Consider the following 19546-nt stretch of genomic DNA (forward strand, 5'->3'; position numbering starts at 1 on the left):
AATGTCTTTGCCCCACTGACTGATAATTTCACCTTTACCATATTCTAATCTCCTATGTGTGTTAGTCAGCATAGGATAGCCTTTGCTGCCGTAACAACAAAACCCCAGATCTCAGTGGCTCAGCCTAGGGACAGTTTATTTCTGGCTCATGTTACAGTCTGAGTGGCCCCATGTCTCTCCTCCAGACATGGGGAGGGGCTGCTTCATTGCCCAGCGCTGCCCCCTTTGAGAGGGGAGAGAGAAAGCACAGAGAACGTACATCCACTTAAAAGTCTTGCTGAGAAGCAGCACACGTCCCTTCCCCTTGTACTCCCATTAGCGAGAGTCAGTCCCTGGTCCCAGCCTGACTGCAGGGAGCCTGAAAAATGTGCCCGGAAGGAGGAAGTGGAGGGGTGAGCGCACGGCCAGGTCTCCACCTGGGGCTCCGCCTAGACAGGCAGGGCGTAAGGCTGTGTGTGTGTGTGTGTGTGTGTGTGTGTGTGTGTGTGTGTGCGCGCGCATTCTGTTTTGGTCGTTAGGCGTGTGCAGGCCAACCATCCCTGCCTCCTGTTACCCTTTCCCCAGATGTTTACTGAGGACCGACCGTGCGCTCCTCACTGTGCCCAGCCTTGGGTACAGGGTGACTTGGGCCTGCTTCTAGGAGTTCCCTCTGAGACTGGAGGGGGAAAAGGCAGGCACTGTGGCACAGCCACGTGCAAGGCTAACAGCCATGAGAGGGCGTGCACGTGTGTGTGTGTGTGTGAGAGAGAGAGAGAGGGTGGGGAGGAAGTGGGGAGGAAGGGGCCTCACCTATGAAGAACTTTCGATGGGGAGAGGAGGGGGAGGCTACCGAGTGGGCCCTAAGGGGACCTGTGTAAGGCTAGCAGGGTAGCCAGGTGGCCTGGCGGGAGCCGTGAGGGGGGACCGCAGTGGTCCTGGGGAGAGGGGACCTGACAGGGTGCTGGCAGTGGGTGGTGCTGGAGGTGGAGCCTGGGGGGGAGAGCTCAGGGTGCACTGACCAGTATGAGGGTGCCGTGCCCCCTGCAGTGGTCAGCGTGGCAGGTGGGAAAGCACACCTCTCGGGGCGGTCCCCTCTTCCTCATCCTCTCAGTCCTCACTGTGTTTCGTAGCTTTCTGAATTTTGGCAGGTGATTCGGTTGTTCCTGCAGGTCACTGGTGAGATGCTTTGCAGGGTGTACAGGGAGGGGAGTGGAGAAGTCAAGGGACTTTTCTGCCTGGTGGCTACACAGCAGAAGGGGAAACCCAGGCCCTCATCACGTAACTGGTGTGTCCGCCTTGGAGTGTGGCTGTCACAGGCCGGGAGCCGGGCGAGCACTTCCGGACCAGGCAGTTCACTGTAATTAGATTGCCATCTGCCAGGATGAGGACGAGGAGTTCCTGCAAGTACCTTTGCTCCCTGAAATGGGATTTCACACCCAGAAGAATTCCTGCCACTTGCCTGCTGGCTTTGGTTAGCAGCGTTAGTACCATGAAGAAAGATGGTTTAACTTCGCATCAACAGGCAAAGAATTATTAAAATATAATTAAAAGCATGAATTCTTCTAATTATTGGTTTTATAGAATGTGCATTTTAAAACAAGTCACCTGTTAAGGCTTTCTTTTGAATCTATCCAGAAACCAGAAGAGGGTAGCATTTTAATTAAAAATGGATTATTTCAAAAACAATTTAATCACCCTGTCATCAGAGGACTTAGACCTTATTAATTAGCTGTTGATAAGTAGGTTTAAGTTACCAAAATATTTAATTCATGGGGGTTAGAGGCGTACTTTTAGGAGCCTGCCCTGCAACTCTGGGGTGTCAGTTGGAGAAAGGTTCAGAGCATGGAAGTGAATTCTTAAATCACCTCTCCCATCCCCTTGGACCCAGAGTGGACATCCTGCAGCAGCTTGGGGACAGTGGGGAGCGCTGTGGCGACGGAAGGTGGCATCATTCTCCGACCGTGTCCTCGCCGTGCCGAACCTCGGCTGAGGCCCCACTGCTAAGTTCCCGCGGGAGCACCAACGCGGTCCCCGCCGTGCTGGAGACGCCGCTGGCCAGGCCAGGCCTCCCTCTACGCCCCCGCCCCGTGCTTGCAGAGTGTCCGCACCGGCAGCACCTCCTCTTTTCAGGGCTGATCTTTCTCCAGGGGCAGCATGAGTGCAACCCGCATTTATCGTCTTTAGTGGATGACGACTTTCAAAGTGATAAGTAGAGTCCTCTGTTGTTTCTTCAGCCGACTGTGACTAAAATAACGTTTGGAGTCGTGAGTGAGGATGGGAAAGCTCGTTAGAAGAGGAGTCTTCGGCAGCTCACACGAAGCAGCCGATATGCTGCCAAAAAGCACAGCCACGCGCAGGGTGGGAAGGGCCGTTTGCACCAAGGGTCCCCAGGCCTTGTCGGACAGTGTCTGGGCCTCCATCCACCGCTGTTTTGACTTCGACCTGGGCTTTGTGGCTCCTGGGGTCTTGGGAGAGCCTTCTCAAAGAAGAGACATCATGTCGCAGGAAGCTGGGGTAGCGGTTGCCTGGTGAAGCTCCCATGGTTCTCGCTTCCTGCAGGTGGCCTGCAATCCTGGGCTGCAGGGACGCAGCTCCCTGGGTCCCTCCAGCCTCGGGGTGACCCCGGCCTGCTGCTGCACACTTACCGCCCGGATGAGCGGTTCCCTGTCTTCGGTGCCCTGTGCTTAATTAACACACCTAGAGGGGTTTGTGTGCAGGTGGGCCTGGCTGGGGCCCCCCCTGCTGCTCCCCTCCCCTCAGAGCCTTGAGCCGAGGGCAGCTGGGAGGGAGGATGTGGACATGAGACCAGAAGAAGAACCAGAGTAAGCCGGGGCCCAGCTGCGGCTCAGCCCCTCGGAAGATGAGGGCCATGGGGGACTGCCCAGAGCCGGAGAGTCAGTCCCTGGTCCCAGCCTGACTGCAGGGAGCCTGAAAAATGTGCCCGGAAGGAGGAAGTGGAGGGGTGAGCGCACGGCCAGGTCTCCACCTGGGGCTCCGCCTAGACAGGCAGGGCGTAAGGCTGTGGAGCCGGCCCGGGGAGAGGGAACCAGTGCTTGGGAGCCGGCCCGGGGAGAGGGAACCAGTGCTTGGGACTGCCGCGTTAGAAAGGCAGTGATATAAAATGGCGCTTTCCAAAGAAAGTTCTATCTGATATGACACTTTTGTGAAATATTTTAAGATTATAAGGCTGAGAAAGGGATTCGATGTTTGGAAGTAAAGTAGCACTGGGCTCTGTGGAAACAAAACACAACACCCTAGAGGGATTCGGAAAGCAAAGCCCAGAGAAATTCAGGAATAAGGGTTAGTCATCCTGTCCTACCTGCACTGGGTGGAATCCGGGGCCCTTGTCTCCTGCAGGATTAGCATTTAGGAAGCACTTGTTTGGTGGAAGATTCCAGGTTTTGTTTCTTCCACTGGGGATGGGAGGGGAACTCATGGAGTGGGGAGAGTTGTAGCAGGTGGTACCCCCAAGGATACCCCAGGGTGGAGTAGGGCAGCTACCAGGCACCCAAGGTGCTGTACTCGGTAGTCCCGAGATCCCAGAGCCCCAGACGGACAGTCACTGCCCTGACCAGGCTCTGTCAGTGCCCCGGCCTTATGAGGAGCTATTAAATAAAGGAAGGTAGGAACATTGCCAAGCGAGACTCGAGCCAGGATTCTGCGCTAAAGGGAAGCTGTCACTCGCCTGCACTTGGTAGGGGAGCAGAGCATCAGGGTTACGAGCTGGGCATCTGCGTGTCCTAAAGGGAAGCTGTCACTCGCCTGCGCTTGGTAGGGAGCAGAGCATCGTGGTTACGGGCTGGGCATCTGCGTGTCCGAGGCCCTCGACAGCCGGGTTTGCTGGGGGTGGCTTTGTTCCCTGAGACCCCTCGGCATCCCCGGTGCTAAGGACAGAGGGCCCATTGGGCCTTTGTCCCCGGGGTCCACACTAGCCTGGTGTCCAAGGCTGCTGAGCTGGGGACAGGAGCAGGTGGGGGCACTGGAAAGAGCCTAGGTTCTCTTGGAGTCCTCACACCAGCTGTTTTCCAAAGACCGGCAGGTTTGGGGGACGTCTGGGGACGGGGAGCTTCTGGATTGTCCTCCCACCCAGAACTGAAAACAGGCTTTTCTTCAGAGAACTTCTGCCAAATCCTTGTATTATTTGCTTAATAGTTTCTTTACTTTTTTCTTGAGATATATTTTAAAAGAAAGCTTTGTGTTCCTGTCACGAGTGAAACCCAGTATAATTTGCAGGAAGGTGACTTTAAAATAAATACCTAATGCATCACACACGTTTATCAGTGTACCCCGTCCCATGATGTCATCTCATGGACCCATGTCATGCTTTGGGAAACACTAGCTCAAAGAAAATCCCTTCCCTCCACTCCCCAAGAAGACTCCCTGTGTATGGGCTTCCCTGCCCTGCACCTTCCCGGGGAGGGGAGGAGGGGGTGCTGGCATCCCTTGGAGGGAAGGTAGGCTCTAGATCGTGGTGAACGAGGATTATCTCCCTCCACCCCTTCCTGGTCCTGCAGTTTGGTCCTCCCTGGCTGATGCCTAGGGCGACCTGGTGCAGTTTTAAAGGGGGAGTTTGGGTTTGGGGCCGAGAAAGGTGTTCTTGTTGACATCGGCAGGAACCAGTTAGATGGGGTCAGATGAGAGCAGATGTTGGTCTCTGAGGAAGGCAGAGACCAGTTGGCAAATTGTCCCTGTGTTTACATGGTTCTTCCAGGACCTTCCAAAGCTGGGGCCTCTCACATGCTGGAGAGTGCCAGCCCTAAAGAGGTCTGGATCTACAGATCTAGAATTTCCCACTGGAGCCATGTGCTGTGGGGTCCAGGTTTCATCCTCCTGTGTGTCGTCACCATCCTGGGCACCAGTAATGCCCTGCCTGTGTCTGCAGCTCCTGCCCCAGGCACCCCGTTCTTTTTCCAGACAAAGAAGGAGCTGGAGAGGGTCAGAACAGGCCAGCCGCTTGCCACGTAGGTGATGGTCAAAACCATTAGCTAGTATCTTTCATAGATAAATCCCTTAAAGATCAGTGAGGAAAAGATGAACATTCAGTTTTCTAAAATAGAAGCAGGCCATTCAGAAAGGAAGAAATATGAGGAACTAAACGTATAAACATTTCCAAACTTGCCAGTTAATGAGACAACGAAATCCTTTCTGTTTTGCCTACCAGATTCACAAGTCCAGTGGCAAACAGGCCCCATGGTACACGTCTCAGGACCCTGAAAATCCTCATGAGCTTTCTGGGGTCCTTTTGGCAGAACATGCCCTGAGGCTCAAAACTGCAGATGCTCAGGAATTCTCCTTCTAGGAATTTAGCCCAAAGATAGTGAAAAGGCATATGGCCACGGGTGTCCATCGTAACACGGAGGTGGAAGCAACCGAGGTGTCTAACAGCGTGAAATCGGTTAGGTAAATTATAGGCTATGGTCCTCCTGCTCATGCAACCATTTACTTATTCCGTCACTTCACAGATGTACTGAAAACTTCCTGTGTGCCAGGCACTATTCCAGGCCCTGGGGATTCTGCGGTGAACAGAATAGACAAAACCCAGCCTAATGGGAAGTGAGAGAGGATGGATGGATGGATGGGGGGATGGAAGGATGGATGGATGGATGGAAGGATGGAAGAATGGATGGATGGATGGGGGGATGGATAATAGGTCGTAGATTGGTGAAGGAGTATTCTTTACCCAGGGGGCTCAGGACAGGTGTTCTTGAGTAGGAAACATGAAGGAGAAGCCTGAAGGAGAGAGAGCAAGCTGTGGACCTGTGGACAGACGTTCCAGGCAGAGAGAACAGGGCTTACCTGGTGGCCCTGAGGTGGGAGCTTGGCTGGTGATCCCATGAGTAGCAAGGAGGCAGATTGGGAGGTGAGAGAAGATGGGGGAACGAGAGGGAGGCAGTCTGCTCATGGGAAGGCAGGGTTTGAACAGAGGAGTCCTGGGGGCCTACGTACATTTTTAAAGGAGGACACTCTGTGGGGAGATGAGGACTGAAGCAGGGGAGCCAGCTCCACCACTGTCACCATCGACCAGGCACCGTCACCATCTTTTTTTTTTTTTTTGCGATACGCAAGCCTCTCACTGTTGTGGCCTCTCCCGTTGCGGAGCACAGGCTCCGGACGCGCAGGCTCAGTGGCCATGGCTCACGGGCCCAGCTGCTCCGCGGCGTGTGGGATCCTCCCGGACCGGGGCACGAACCCATGTCCCCTGCATCGGCAGGCGGACTCTCAACCACTGCGCCACCAGGGAAGCCCCACTGTCACCATCTTTAAGAGAAGATGGTGGCCTGCACCAGGGGCAGGCAGTGGGGAGAAGTGTCAGATTCTGGGCATAGTGGAAACACGTATCTGTTGACAGGGAACAACGTTCTTGCTTTAGAAGGAAGCTTCCCTGGCACGTTCCGGCCCTCATCCCAGGCTGGGTGGGGCCATTGGTCCTTGCAGAACCTCTTCAGCTCAGTTCGGCCCCACGCATAGGTATGAAGTGGAAGAGGCCAGTGAATACACAGATCCAGTTACCTGGGAAGATTGGCTTTATCTGCTGCAGCTGAACCTGCACAGAATCCAGCAACACAGCATTTCCACTCCCGGCTGCGTGCTCGCTGGGGGATGTGTGTGCACCTGCCCTTGAAGACTGCACAAGGCCCTCGGCAGCACTATTCATGATGGCTGCGATCCGGAAACAGCAGGCACGCTCACCACCAGAAGACTGGGACACACTCACCCGGCGGAGCCCTGCCAGCGCTGAGAAGGAACCAATGACAGTGACCCACCGTGGGGGGTGGCTCACCAGCGTGACGTGGAGCAGGGGGAGAAGCCAGACTCAAAGAGGTCTTGGTGTTTTATTCCATTTACAGCAGGTTCAAAAACAGGCAAATCTAACCTGTGGTCTTGGAAGTCAGGCTCCCCGTGGGCAGGAAGACCGACAGGGAGGGGCCTCTGGGCACAGAGATGCGCACTTTGTGACAGGCCATTGTGCCGAGCCCTCATGATTCTGGTCCTTTTCTGTATGTGTGTCAGACTTCAGTCAAGAGGTGACTTTTTAAAAGTTTGGTTAATTATTATTTTAAAAATCTGTGTTTATGCACTAAAAATATTGTCTGGAAGGATGTTCAACAAAATATTTGATAGAGATTGTTTCTAGGAGATAAGATTATGGATGATTTTAATTTTTTTTCCTCTGTGTAGAAAATTTCTAAAATCTCTTCCATACACACACACACACACACACACACACGCGCACACACACACACACACTCACACACACACACACACACACACACACACACATATACGTCTGAAGTTTATTAGCAGTCTGATGCGGCCAGGGCTTTGCCAGCTGAAAGGATGTAGTGCTTTATCCCAGAGTTGATACCGAGGAACTCAGGAACTCCACCTAATCGAGCACGTCAAGAATAAAGGGGAATATTTGTTAATTGAATGTCATGTTATGTCCTCAGTTATGCCTCATACAAGACAGGCAATTCAGAATTCCCAAGTATCCAATTAAAATGCTAATTATCTCATACCTTGATAAGGCCGCTCTCGCGGAGAGAGAGAGTGGCTTCTCCCCGGCACTGCCTCTCCTCGTGCCCTGACCACCGCCGTCTTTACGCTGCCCTTGCCTCTGGCAGGCGAGCTTTCCCCTTCCAGGATCTCTGCACCCCAGCGGCCCCTCCTGGAGCACCAGCTCCTGCTTTCCACAGGCTGGCCTGGTGCCCTGTCCCTGGGATCGGTGGGCCATTTGTCCCGGCAGACCCGTTCCTGCTCAGTCTGGGCCCCATGCACAGACTAGAGTCTGGGGCCCTGGAAGGCGTAGCACAGCATCCTCCACCACTGATGTTCGGGGAACAGAGAGCCTTGCCCCGTCAAGTGCCCCCACCGCCGACAGATCGGGGTCAGAAACCCTACATGGACCCCAGGCTCAAAGGGACTGTTTTGAGGGCTTTCCTGACCACAGCACATCACCACACTGACCTGCAGTTTCCTCATCAGCAAAGTAGGAAACCCTCTCCTCCCCCGAAGGATTGTCCTAAACGCCGAACGCCGCAGGCAGCTGTTGGGCCTTCTCGCTGGCCAGGCCTGTGGGAGGTCCTGGATGAGAAGGCGGCAGCACCCCCCATCCGGCCAGGGCTGCAGGTGGCCCTTTGTCCCTGGTGGTGCTGCGTCGGTGCAGGCTGGGCCACGAAGCTGTTCTGAGCACTGGTTTTATTAATAATGCATTTCTGGGTTTATCCAAGGCTTTAAATCCGTCCCTTCTTGATGTCATTCCGTGTGAATGCTACTTGCTCTTTTAAAACGTGCTCGGAGCCTCTCCGTGGTGGCTCCCTGGTGTGCTCTGTGTCTTTCTTCACCAGGGGGCCTGCGGAAGGAGGGGGACAGGGCAGCCCCCCCGGTCTACCACCGAGTCCCGGTACCTCCCTCCCGCAAGAAGGCCCTCACGCTCTGGCCCTGCCCGCCTTCGTAACCCTGTGTCCTAACCGCCTGCCCTCCTAGACCCTCTGCTCATCCAGGTGGCCTCCACCACCATGCCCATCTTCTCTTGCACGCTCCTGTTCCTGGCTCGGCCTCCTGGGAACCGGACATGCATCGAGGCCCAACCTGGGAGGGCATGAGGTGCCTGATGCCACCCACAGCCCCTGACCTCCCTGGCTGGCCCCGTCTGCTGGCACTCACGCTCACACTGAGAGTTGGGCGACCCTTGCTGCCTGGGGCAGCCCTTCTGCCATAATCTTGGGCAGCTAATGCATTTTGTATAGGGCTGTGGCTATCTCCTCATCAGATGATACACCTCAGAGGGCAGAAGCTAAGCCATGCGGCCAGGAAGGCTCCATGGGCTGGATTTGCGGGCACCTGGGGAGTCCCAGCAGTACTGTCCCTGGAGATCTGGGCCTTGGAATCTGCTGTCCCTGCCCTGTTAACCCCTCTCCAGGCACCGATGGATGGGCCTGCCACACTGTCGCTACAGGAACCCCATCGACGTCGTTATTCACAGCACAGACTCTCCCAGGTTACTTAAAGGTTCTCATTTATGCCTGGATACAAAGCATTTTCTACCTGTGTCTTGCTTGGGAAAAATTTATAGGCAAGAGTGTTAGAGGGATGGCCATGTCGGGGAGCTTCAGGGACCACCGCAAGGCGGGTAGCAGGGCTTTGGGCAGACCCTGCCCTTCCCTCTGCTCATCAGGAAGCCCCTCCTGCTGCCTGGGGAGGCTGTGGGCCATGTGCCTGGTCGGAGTGCCCCCCACCCACCCTCCGTCCAGGTGAGCAGGAAGAAGCTGGGGTGGTTAGGCCCACCTGACCCTCGCGCTGCACGTGAGAGTCCGATTGTCTGAAAGGGCAGGCGGGGCTGCTGTCGGGGGCTGCGGACACTGCTGCCTGTCTTTCTGACTGCTGCCCTCTTATGGATAGACCAGTCGTTTCTAGCAGTTCTGTTGTGACTGTAAAATCTGCCTGCTGTGTTTTCATACTGTACTTTTAGGTGTTAATTATCTAATATTTGTTTATGGTGTCTATCTGATGGTTCTTTTATCAGAAGTCCTGGGAGGGTCTAGCCTGCTGCTTGCTGTGTCTGACAGCTCTTGTGGACTATTTTCAGACTGTGAGTTCATCTTCAGTGTGTGGGGTGTGTGTATATATATGTGTATATGTACCTGCATGTGTGTGTAGACGTATGTGCACGTGTGTCCGTACATGTGTGTGCACACGCAGAGATTGTGGCAGATCGCGGCTCTCCTGCCTGGGTTGAGAGTGTGGCCGCTCAGTTTGGCTCCAGGTATCACCAGTCAGGGACCAAGTTTTTTGTTAGTTTCCTGGCTTCGGGGTTTCCAAACCATACAGGTCGTTCACACTTGAACCTGAACCCCGTGGAGGACAGACCCATGCTGCGAATTCTGAGGGAACGTTCATTAATTTTTTCCCGGAGCCCGGGAAGCTTCCTGATTGCCTCCTGCCGTGCTGGTGCATTTTCTCCAAGGCTGTGCATCCCTGCCCAGCCCCCAGCTTTATGTTGGGGAGGGCTCTCAGTTCTGGCCCCGTACCTCTGGTTTGTCCGGGGCCTTCTCACTGTCCCCACACGGCAACGAATGCCAAGGCCTCCAGGTTAGCAAGACCAGCAGCTTCCTCGTCTCTTCTGGCCACACTTTGCTTTTGTCCTGTGAACGTGGCTCTGCTGATGATTTTTAACCAGCACCTCTGAGTGTTGGGGGTGGGAAGGCTGGTAGCTGCATCCTCTACCTTCATCTCACTGTGGCTCCCAAGGGGCTGATGGGTAGCTCGCAGCCGAATGCAGCCATAGACGTGTGTCAGCCCCTCAGGTTATGCGTCAGCTGGACCCTCACCTGGTTCACAGTTTGCCGTATTCTCCGTAAAGGTCTAGTGGGTCTTTATGACGTGTCCTCCCGTTGCTGCTTGGTCTGTGAGCCATCCAGTGGGAATGGGGCGCCTCTGCCGCTGCCGTCTGTCCTCCAGGCCTGTTCTTGCTGAGCTCTGACCGGGCTGTGCGGGAGCCTCACGTCGAGCCTGTGGCCCCAGTTTGAAGCATCCTTAGCTCCCCATGCCTTGAGAATCAGAAATATGTCAGACCCAGGGTCCTGGGCCACTACACTTGCCCCAGAACTTGGGCGCCTTTACGTGTCCACGGCCCAAGGCTGAGGTCCCGGGGAGAGGGGCCCTTGAGGTGTGTGAGCAAAAAGCGCAGCCCGTCGAGTCCACGTGTTATGCCGCTAGAGCATCAGTGTGTTCTTGTATCGTGTCAGACAGGTTCCTTTGAAACAAAATCAGATGCTGAAGTCCAGCGTGAAGGACTTAAACCCTTTTAAGGGAGAGGGACTTTCCAGCGTGTGGCGTTTCCCCTCCTCTTTCCAGCTCTTCCTTGTGGGTGTGGCATCGTGTGGCTGACAGGTAATCCGCGCTGCAGTTTGCAGGTGAAAACTGGGTGGGCCGTTCCTTAGTCTGGTGCTTCTGTGAGTCAGGCCTTTCAAAGGCTTTTTCCTTAGAAGCCAAGGCATGCGATGAAGGCTGTTTCTACTGAGTAGATGACGAGTTAGGGAAACACCTGCTTCTGAGACTGGCTGCAGGTGGGGGAACCGATGCCACCCCGTTTCCCCAGGCTGAACCTTCTGATTTGTTCATTCACCACCCCTCTGCCTGTCCCCTGCTGTCCCCGTCACCTGGAGAGTGGCTGCTGCCCCCCAGAACCCTGCTTCTGTCTGGACAGGGCACCGTCCCCCCAAGGCTCAGGGAGCCCTGTGGCTCCGTGGCCCGTCGGCGTCCCCCACTCACCGTGGGCTGCTGTGCGGAGTCCCAGTGTCTGAGGCCCCGTTGTCTGGGTGGGCGGTGTGGAGCCGCCTCAGGGCCCTGACTTGGCCTGGCCGTCCTGAGGCTGAAGTTGGGGGCAGCCGCCTGAACGCTCCCGCCATGAATACGGCGGCAGCTGATGCCGTACGTGGCTTTCCTCACCTCCCTGGGCGGTTCCTGAAATCCTTTGTGTTGAGGAAATATTTCGCTTGCAGATACACAATTATTCTGTGGGATTTGTAAAGCAAGTCTGAAAGCTGATTGAATATAGCAGAACTGTTCGTGCATAACAGCTCCTTAATACCGAATCATAACAATTATGCATAATTTGTGTTTATAGTGCCTGGAAGATTAGACGCCTCCGTACAGACGTGCTCTAAAACAGGCCTAGAACACGCAGGGCAGGATTGCCACGTAGTGTGCCCACGGGCAGCCTTGGTGTTCTGAGCACAGCCCTGTGGTCGGCCTTCCCTGCCCTGGCGGTCAGTGGGTAGGGTGGGGTCCACCTGGACCTGCTTCCCAACCAAGGCCATCTGGAAGGCTGGGCCCGAGCTCTCGCCCAGGCCTCAGGGAGGGGGTGAGGGCAGCCCCCCACCGTTGCCCCCCTCCCCGGCTGGGTTCTGCAGAGGCCGGGGCCTTGGAGCGCCAAGTCCCACGCCCAGATGACCTCCCACCCCCCCAGGTCCTGCAGTGTATGGTGGGGGGAGGGGCAGGGTCCTGGCATCTCCAGAGCCGTTGGCAGTGTGGTCTCCCGAGGGTTCAGCACTGCTCGTACGGTGTTGATGTGGCAGTGGCTCATCCTCGGACCTCTGTCGCACCCCGGGGCTTGCCAGGTTCTGCTGACCTCCGAGCTCCTGGAGGCCTCCCCTGGCTCTGTCTCTGTCTAGGCTCAGCCCAAGGGTGGGCTACCGGCGACCTGCTCTGAGGTCTCGTCTTTCCCTCTAGACCTTCTCCTGGCCTCCCCTGCTCCAGGTGGGAGCTCGTCCAGGGGGCCAGCCGGTTTGCTACTTGGCACAAGTAGGGAAAAGCTGGGCCTGCCCCCAGACCCTGCCTTTCTCCACCTGCACACGGACCTGCCCCTCAACGCCGTCCTCTAGTCCAGAGCCCAGTGGCTCCCGCTCTCCTTTCCCTGCGCCCCTCCCTGGGCTCAGCCTCAGGGCCTGGGTGAGTCCAGCACTGGGGCTGGGAGAGCTCTCGTCCCTCCCTGGCTGTGCATCCAGCCCCTCCTCGTGTGGGAGGATGTGGCCACTGGAGAAGGGGTCACAGGGAGACGCCCCCTCCCGCCCTGCAGAGGCAGGTGGCCCCTGCCCTAGCCCATCTCCCTGCAGGACCAGGGCTGTCTTCCTGATGGGCCTGCAAGGCTGGGCAGCGCCGTGGCACTGGAAGTGGCGAGCTCTTCCAGCCTTGTCCCCGCTCCGCGCTGACCTCTGTGCTTCGGTGGCCTGTGGGCTACAGGTTACCAGCCACAGATCCACGCTGGGGAGTTCAGGCCTTCCTGCAGGTGCAGCTGAGCAGGGCCTGGGCTGAAGATTTGCATGGGGGCGGGGGGCGTGCGTGCTCCAGTGACTCTACTCTGACGTGTCTTCCTTCCCCCGCAGCCTCTTCGAGCACTACTGCTTCTCCCGGGGTGGCATGCGCCACAGCTCCTACACCTGCATCTGCGGCAGGTAAGCGCACCTCCTGGGCCGCGTGGGAATGATCACGGGAGGAGGTTAGGGAGAGCGAGGGGACCCCACCGTCCTCCCAGCTTAAACGCACCTGTTGCTCCTATGCCCGAGGCAGTGCCCACCTAAGCCTTAGAAGTCGCTCTCCCCTCCTAAGGCTCTGGGAGCAGAGGTTGCTTCTGCCCGTCCTGGGCAGTGCCGGGTGAGGAGGGGAGCCGGCCTGCCCGCTGCCGTGCCCTCCCTTCCCGTCTCCAGCTGGCTGCTTCTCCTGGGGCTGGCCTTCCTCGCCCCCTCCACACAGGCACGCTCCCAGCATGGGGGACCGGGCCGTGACCTCAGGCTATGCCAGCTTCTGTGTGCCGGCGGTGCAGAAGGAGCTGGGTCAGTGCCGGAGGCTGCGGTTTTGCGTGTGTGTGGCCGTGCGGGGAACAGCACAGCCGTGGGTGGGTCTGGGGCTCTGTCGTGCAGGGTGTCACTGTAGGCGTGTGTGTGTGTGGCACGTTGTGGCTGGGGGCGGGGGCTCTGTACGTCCTGTGTGTCACCCGCACTTGGCCGGGTGTGCTTTGGAGGTACAGGGTGGAAATGACCACGAGTATAGGGGCAGCTCATGGCCGTGAGTTTGCACTGCTGCGTGGCTTTGAGGGGCACGTCCTGGGTGTGGGCGGCCCCCTCGTCCCCCAGGCTCACCCCGTCTAGTCTCCTTGTGCTCTCCCCTTGGGTCAGAGGGTCTGGCCCCTGTCCAGCCGGGATGGAGCCGGCAGCTCTGCTGCTGTGCACGTCCTCGGCACATGAATAATACATGTGAACATCTCAGTCCTTGGAAATGTTCTTCTCTGGCGGATAGAGAGAAAAATCATTATTTCTACTTTTATGATTCCTAAGACTCCCAAACAGGACCATAAATATTACACCCAGTGGGTTTTTTTTCCCTTTCGACAGACTTAAAAGTTTTTTTTTCTTAAAGGCATCGCTCATTAGGGAAGTGTTCTCAAGCAGAGGGGCGAGGTGCCACTGCTCACCGTCTGTGGCCCTGGCCTGGCGGACCTCCATGGCAGCCCCCTGACACAGCCCGGCCCTTCCCACTGGGCCTCCCCTCTCCGCTAGTCACCAGGAAATAAGGGCTTCTTTGGAGTCTCTTACCCGGGCCCGCAGGCCCTCGCTCCCACATCAGGCCCACATCCCCAGCGCCGAGGCCACCTACCCGAACACCTCAGCCAGGGGAGCGCTGCCAGCACCACCGCCGTGAGCCCAGAGGTTGGCCAAGAGCCGTGTGACTGCACTAGGCCAGGGCCACCTTGCCCCTCACCCCCACCTCAGGCTGTGGACCTGGTCCAGCGGCCCTGGGCCCCTGCTGCAAGGTGGACAGCACTGCCCTTGGGGCAGGGAGTTGGGGTGCTGGCGCCCGGGGCCTGCTGGGTGAGGATGGGCTGCTGACCTCCCCCTGGTACTCTGCAGTGGTGAGAACTCGGCCGTGCTGCACTACGGACACGCCGGGGCCCCCAATGACAAGACCATCCAGGACGGAGACATGTGGTGAGTGACGCCAGCCCCCAAGCTGCCCTGGTTCTGCGTGTGAACAGCGCGGCTGCAGTGGGCCTCAGCCCCAAAGGTGGCTGACCACAGCCTCCCGGTCCCACCCTGAGAAGGCGGACCACGGTGAGGTCCCCCTGTTGCTCTGGGTCCAGACTTCTGTGCCAAGACTTTGGCCTACACGTAGCCTCCTCTCCGGGACCAAGGCGGCCCTGAGAGAGGGGAGTGGGGCCCTGTGTCATGTGGGTGAGGCACCACCTCAGGAGGGCCTGTGCCGTCTCCCAGCACCCACCACGCTCACTTCTCTGGCTTGGTGCTGGGAGGGTGGGCATCTCAGTTCGGAGCGGAGAAGACCCCTAGGGAGTCCCCCGCCCTCTGAACCTGCCAGCTCCTGCCTCAAGGCTCCTTGGCACGAGCGGAGGTCAGAGGTGGTGCTTGGCCCTCAAGGCTGTTGGCAGGGCTTTGCTGAGCATAGTGTGATGTGCTCCCTGCTCCCCAGGGAGCCGTGACTGAGCAGACGTGGGTAGGACCCACAGCCTCCAGCCCTCCGATGGACTGTGCCCAGCAGGCGGAGTCGCAGACCCTGCTCCCAGACCCCAGTGTGTAGAGCTCGTGCTGGGCGTACGCGCCCCTCTCTTGGGTAGGCGCTCCGGCCTTGGCAGGGGCCTGTGGGTGCCTCACTGACCTGGACCGGCCCTGTCCTCCGCTCACGGGCGCTCGCATGGCCCGCCTGTTCTCTCCACCACCCAGATGTCGGGCAGAGCCAGTCCAGGCTGCCAGGGGCTCCCGAGAGCCGTCCAGAGGCCACCAGCCCCACGGGGCCACCTGTCTTGGCCTGCAGACGTCTTGCTGTGGTCACCGACCCGCAGAGGAGGGCAGGAGGGGTGCGCACTGTCCCACCTGGTCCTTTGGTGCCTTTCCCTCCTGTTGCTGAGGCACCTGAGCCAGGCTCCATCGCACTGCTTCCCGCCAGTGCCGTGCCCCCTCTCGGGTCGTACACGTGCCCTGCTAGGCTCCATCCCGAGCTGGCATTCCGGTCCTGCCTGCAACACTGGCCAGGAACCAGCCTCACGCAGGGAGTGGGGAAGGCTGCACACGGGGTTCCCTGGCCCACAGCCACCGGGGGATGTGAGCCAAGGGATGCCTGCTTCTGAGCTGTCACTGCCCGGTGTTTTCAGAAACCCGCCCAAGCCCAGGGTGCCCCTGCTGCAGGGCGCACCAGGCACCCACTGGCTGCGGTGTCCACTCACCCAGGGTCAGGAGCTGGATGGATGTTCTGGCCCTGGCCCCTGTTGGCAGGAGCCCAGCTCAGCCTTCTGGGAGGAAACAAAGCCTCTTAATTCCCACTCTGAGCCTCAGTTTACTTGCTGTCGGTGGAGACAGCACACAGCACTTGGCACTGCACTGGGCGGCAGCAGGGACACGTTGGGACCACAAGTGCTAGGTGGACACATGCTCTCTCAGGGGCCTGGGTCAGCAGGACAGGGACGGGAGCACGCAGAGGGGGACACCCAATGTGGACACAGAGACCACTGCCGCTCACTGCACCCCCCCCCCACCCCCAGAGTGTCTAACGCCCTTCCTGGCATAGGGGCCAAGGGCGTGCAGCAACTTTGACAGGGTTCTCCCCTGTGCCTGGTGCCAGGGACCGCTCTTTATGTAGATTTGCTCACCTTGATCCCATGAAGTGGGTGTCTCCCCCTCCCCTCACTCCCACCCCCCCCCGCCCGCAACATGTAGGCAAGGTCACTGAGACACAGGAGCGTCCAGGTGCAGAGCCAGAGGATTTGGGGGTGGGGTCGGCTGCCTCCGGCTTGACTCAGCTGGAGACTAAGGAAAGTGGGGGGGGGTCCTTCCCTTTGGTGGCCCCAAAGGAAGATCGCCTGGTGTCTTCAGGGACTCATGCTTCCTAGAACCTTTCCTAACGCTTTTGACTCTGCGGCCCCTTCTGGTTGGGCCAGGATGTGGAAACCCAGTCCCCAGGCAGAGGCAGACCCCAGCCACACCAGCAGGCCCCAGCTGTCCTTGTTGGAGGGTTCTGCAGCAGGGCCACGTGGCTCTGAGTCTTTCTTCTCTGTGCGTTTGGCACGGCCCAGAGGAAAGGACTGCTTCTCCCCTTTTCTCTTTATGCGTCGTATGGCCGTCCTCCCCCCATGAGAGGCTGGCTCCGGGGGCCCTTGGCGCGGTGGGGCCTGGCTGACCAGGGGTGCCACGCAGCAGGCCTCCTCCACACGTCCAGACGCTGTGGCCTCGGCCCTCCCGGGCAGTGTGCGGCACCTGTGTCTCCTGGTTGCAGCTTTAGAGACAGGAGTGATCCAGGGAATCCCACGGATGTTAATGCCAAGCCCAAGCTGGTGATTTTAGTTTTCTGGTGCCAACTCTGAAATGTAGCCAGTAGAGTAATTATGAGTTTGTTATAGTCAATTTATTAGGCAGCATTTAGAACAACATGTTTTGTTGATTACTGCTACTGCCAGGTTGCTGGCGGCATTTATAATCCATTGTTTTATTGAAATTGATCTGCCAAGCGCCCACTGTGTTTGGTAAATAACAGAGCGCTCTGTTATCCCAACATAAAATCCACAGCACTTCATCATAAGGTACAAAACCAAAATACAAGCATGGTGCAGAATTTTCCCTGAAGCTGAGCGTCGCCCAGAGCCATGACCGTTTTCCAGGTGCCCATCGGGTGGTACGCTCTGGGTCTCCGTTCCTTGATGTCGGGTGAAAATGCCCCAGAGAGAGTTTAACATTTAGGAGTGGGGCCGTTTGGGGGCCGGAGCTGGTCCAGGACAGTCAGACTCTGCTGGAGAAAGTGAGGAGTAGATGCCGAGGGGGCAGCCAGCCCTTCCCATCCCTCTCCCTCTGGTCCCAGACGTGTGATGATGAACACAGAAGGTCCCCAGTTCAAGTCCCTGCCCTCCCCCTCCCTAGCTGAATGGCCACCCCTCTGAGCCTCAGTTTCTCCATCCATCGTTGGGGGAGAGACAGCACCCAGCTCTGAGGACTGGGATAATGAGGGCAAAACGTTGAGTGTGGAGCCCGGCACAGGTGGCTCCTGGCAGGAGAGAGCTGCAACACGGCGACATCCCCAGAGCCAGCAGCGCACCTGTGCCCCTGAGGCCCGCCTTCCAGCAGCTGGTTCCAGGACGGAGGCCGGAGGCGAGAGCCACCAGCAGAGCGTGTGCCGGGCCCAGTGTATTCAGGCAGCTCTCTGGTCACGTGGTCGCCTGCTCTGTGTTTTCAGCCCCCAAACTGTCCTCGAGGCGCGTGCCAGGTGGAGCATGTAGCCGGCCAGGGCCACCGTCTGCTCCTCTGTCCTTCTGAAACCAGGCGCCTCCCGGGAGCTGGGCCGGGAAATCGGGGCCCCGTAAGTTAGATGCGCTGGTTCTTACTCCACATCAGCAGCGTCCCCCGAGAGCTGAGAAGAGGATTTGGGGGACCCCTCCTCGCGCCACGCCAGCCCCCGCCATTCACCTCGGCTGGATGCTGCCCCGCCTACTCTGCATGGACCCCGGGGTGGGGAACTGGATTTGACGTGGCCTCAGGTCCCCACATTCCTCCCTCTTGCCTGGTTCAGAGGCACAAGGCCTCTTGTGGGGCCTCTCGGGGCTTTGCTGTTGCCTCTGAGAGCCCTTTCCTGCTGTGGCCCTCGGGGTTCACCATGAACCCCGTCACCAAGTTGCTGTCCTAGAGAAGCCAGTAGCTGCTGTTTTCACTTTAAGGCAAAAGCAAGCAGGGTAACAGGAGTGCGGCGCGCTTCTAATTAATGCTCTTGCCGAGTTCACACGGGACAGTGTCGAACGTCATCGAAGGCCCTTCCTGGGTGGGAGCCCCAGGAGAACCCCTCACCACCAAATCAGTCCTGACCCTGTGAGCACAGGAGTGGCTGGGGTGATGGTCCTCTGAGCCCTCACGCACCGCCCTCTCCTCCCAGAACCAGCCTGGGCTTTGGAAACCAGAGTCTCCAAAGGTGGGTAGAAGCCCCAAGTGCTGGTGCCCTGCCCGTGGGCCACCAGGGAGCACCACTGTCCACGTTTAAGCCCCCAAGGAAGCAGTGCACCCAGAGTTGGATGCACTCTTGCACTAGACTCCCCGCCTCCTCTGGGCCCAGCAGGCACACCCCAGGGGGCAGAGGTAGGGAGGGTCCAGGGTCTGCGTCCAGTGGGGTCTGATTTGGAAAACAGCTGGGACACCGCTCCTCGCCTGCCACCTCCTCCCTCTCCCACCATCTGATCAGGTGGCGGAGGAGTGGTCCCTGGGGTAGCGTGCCCTGTGGCCCCTATCAGAACCTTCTAGCTGCCCCAGTCGAAGGATGCCCCGGCCTGGGTTGCCCAGCGGCAGACAGCAGGTGGCTGGTGGGTGGCGAGCCGGACCTCCCAACACTGGCCAGAAGAGGGCAGCGTTGCCTCAGGACGTGCTTGCTGGGCTCATCTCTGCTGGCTGTGGTCTCTGTGTCCTGGGGCATGGGAGGGGGGCGGCCAGCTCGGTTAGTGGGGGAGACAGACGCCTGTCCCAGCGCGTCCCTCAGCAGCCAGCCTGTGTCATTTCCTCTCCTGCCCTGTAGTGGGACGAGGGCCCCTTCCGTCTCCTTGCCCCGATGATGGTCAGCCTGAAGCCCCGGCTTTGCCCTGCTGCCTGGCGGAGGGCTGACACAGCACTCCTGGACCGAAGCCCAGAGAAATAAGGGCTACTCACTTCCTCCCAGGGAGGCCCCGGAAGACACCTGAAGTGTCGCTGGCCTGAGGGTGGTGCGTGCTGCTGCTCCCCGAGTTGAGGTGGTGTCAGACACTGTCTGCAGGGCTGCCCGGGCTGCCCCGTCCTTTCCTGCCACAGAGGAGGAGCCAGGCCCACGAGGGGGCACGGCTGGGGCAGCTCTCTCCCCTCCTGGCCACCCTCCTCCTGCCACTGGCACCACTACCGGCTGGCTTCTCCCTGCCCTTCTCTCGAGTTAGTTCCCTGTTCGTCCCACAGGTTTGGTGTGGACTAGATGTTAGTGTAAACTGCTTGGGAAGCGTGGCCCCGCCTCACCCCCTCCGTCACATGGCGCCCGGGACGACAGCCTGTGTCTCCGTCATCGACAT

General features: G+C 58.3%; 1 protein-coding gene across 2 annotated transcripts in view; it reads left to right on the forward strand.

Moving 5' to 3' along the window:
* Window positions 1–19546, forward strand: part of PEPD (peptidase D) — a 114835-nt gene that overhangs the window by 77583 nt on the left and 17706 nt on the right. For both annotated transcript variants that reach the window (XM_082676352.1, XM_082676353.1), the window contains 2 exons: window positions 12867–12935; window positions 14388–14465. In XM_082676352.1, the coding sequence (XP_082532478.1) occupies window positions 12867–12935; window positions 14388–14465 (147 nt within the window). The remainder of the gene's footprint in view (window positions 1–12866; window positions 12936–14387; window positions 14466–19546) is intronic.

This window comes from Grampus griseus (assembly GCF_964374135.1).
Source record: "Grampus griseus genome assembly, chromosome: 19".
In the NCBI taxonomy this organism is placed as follows: Eukaryota; Metazoa; Chordata; class Mammalia; order Artiodactyla; family Delphinidae; genus Grampus; species Grampus griseus.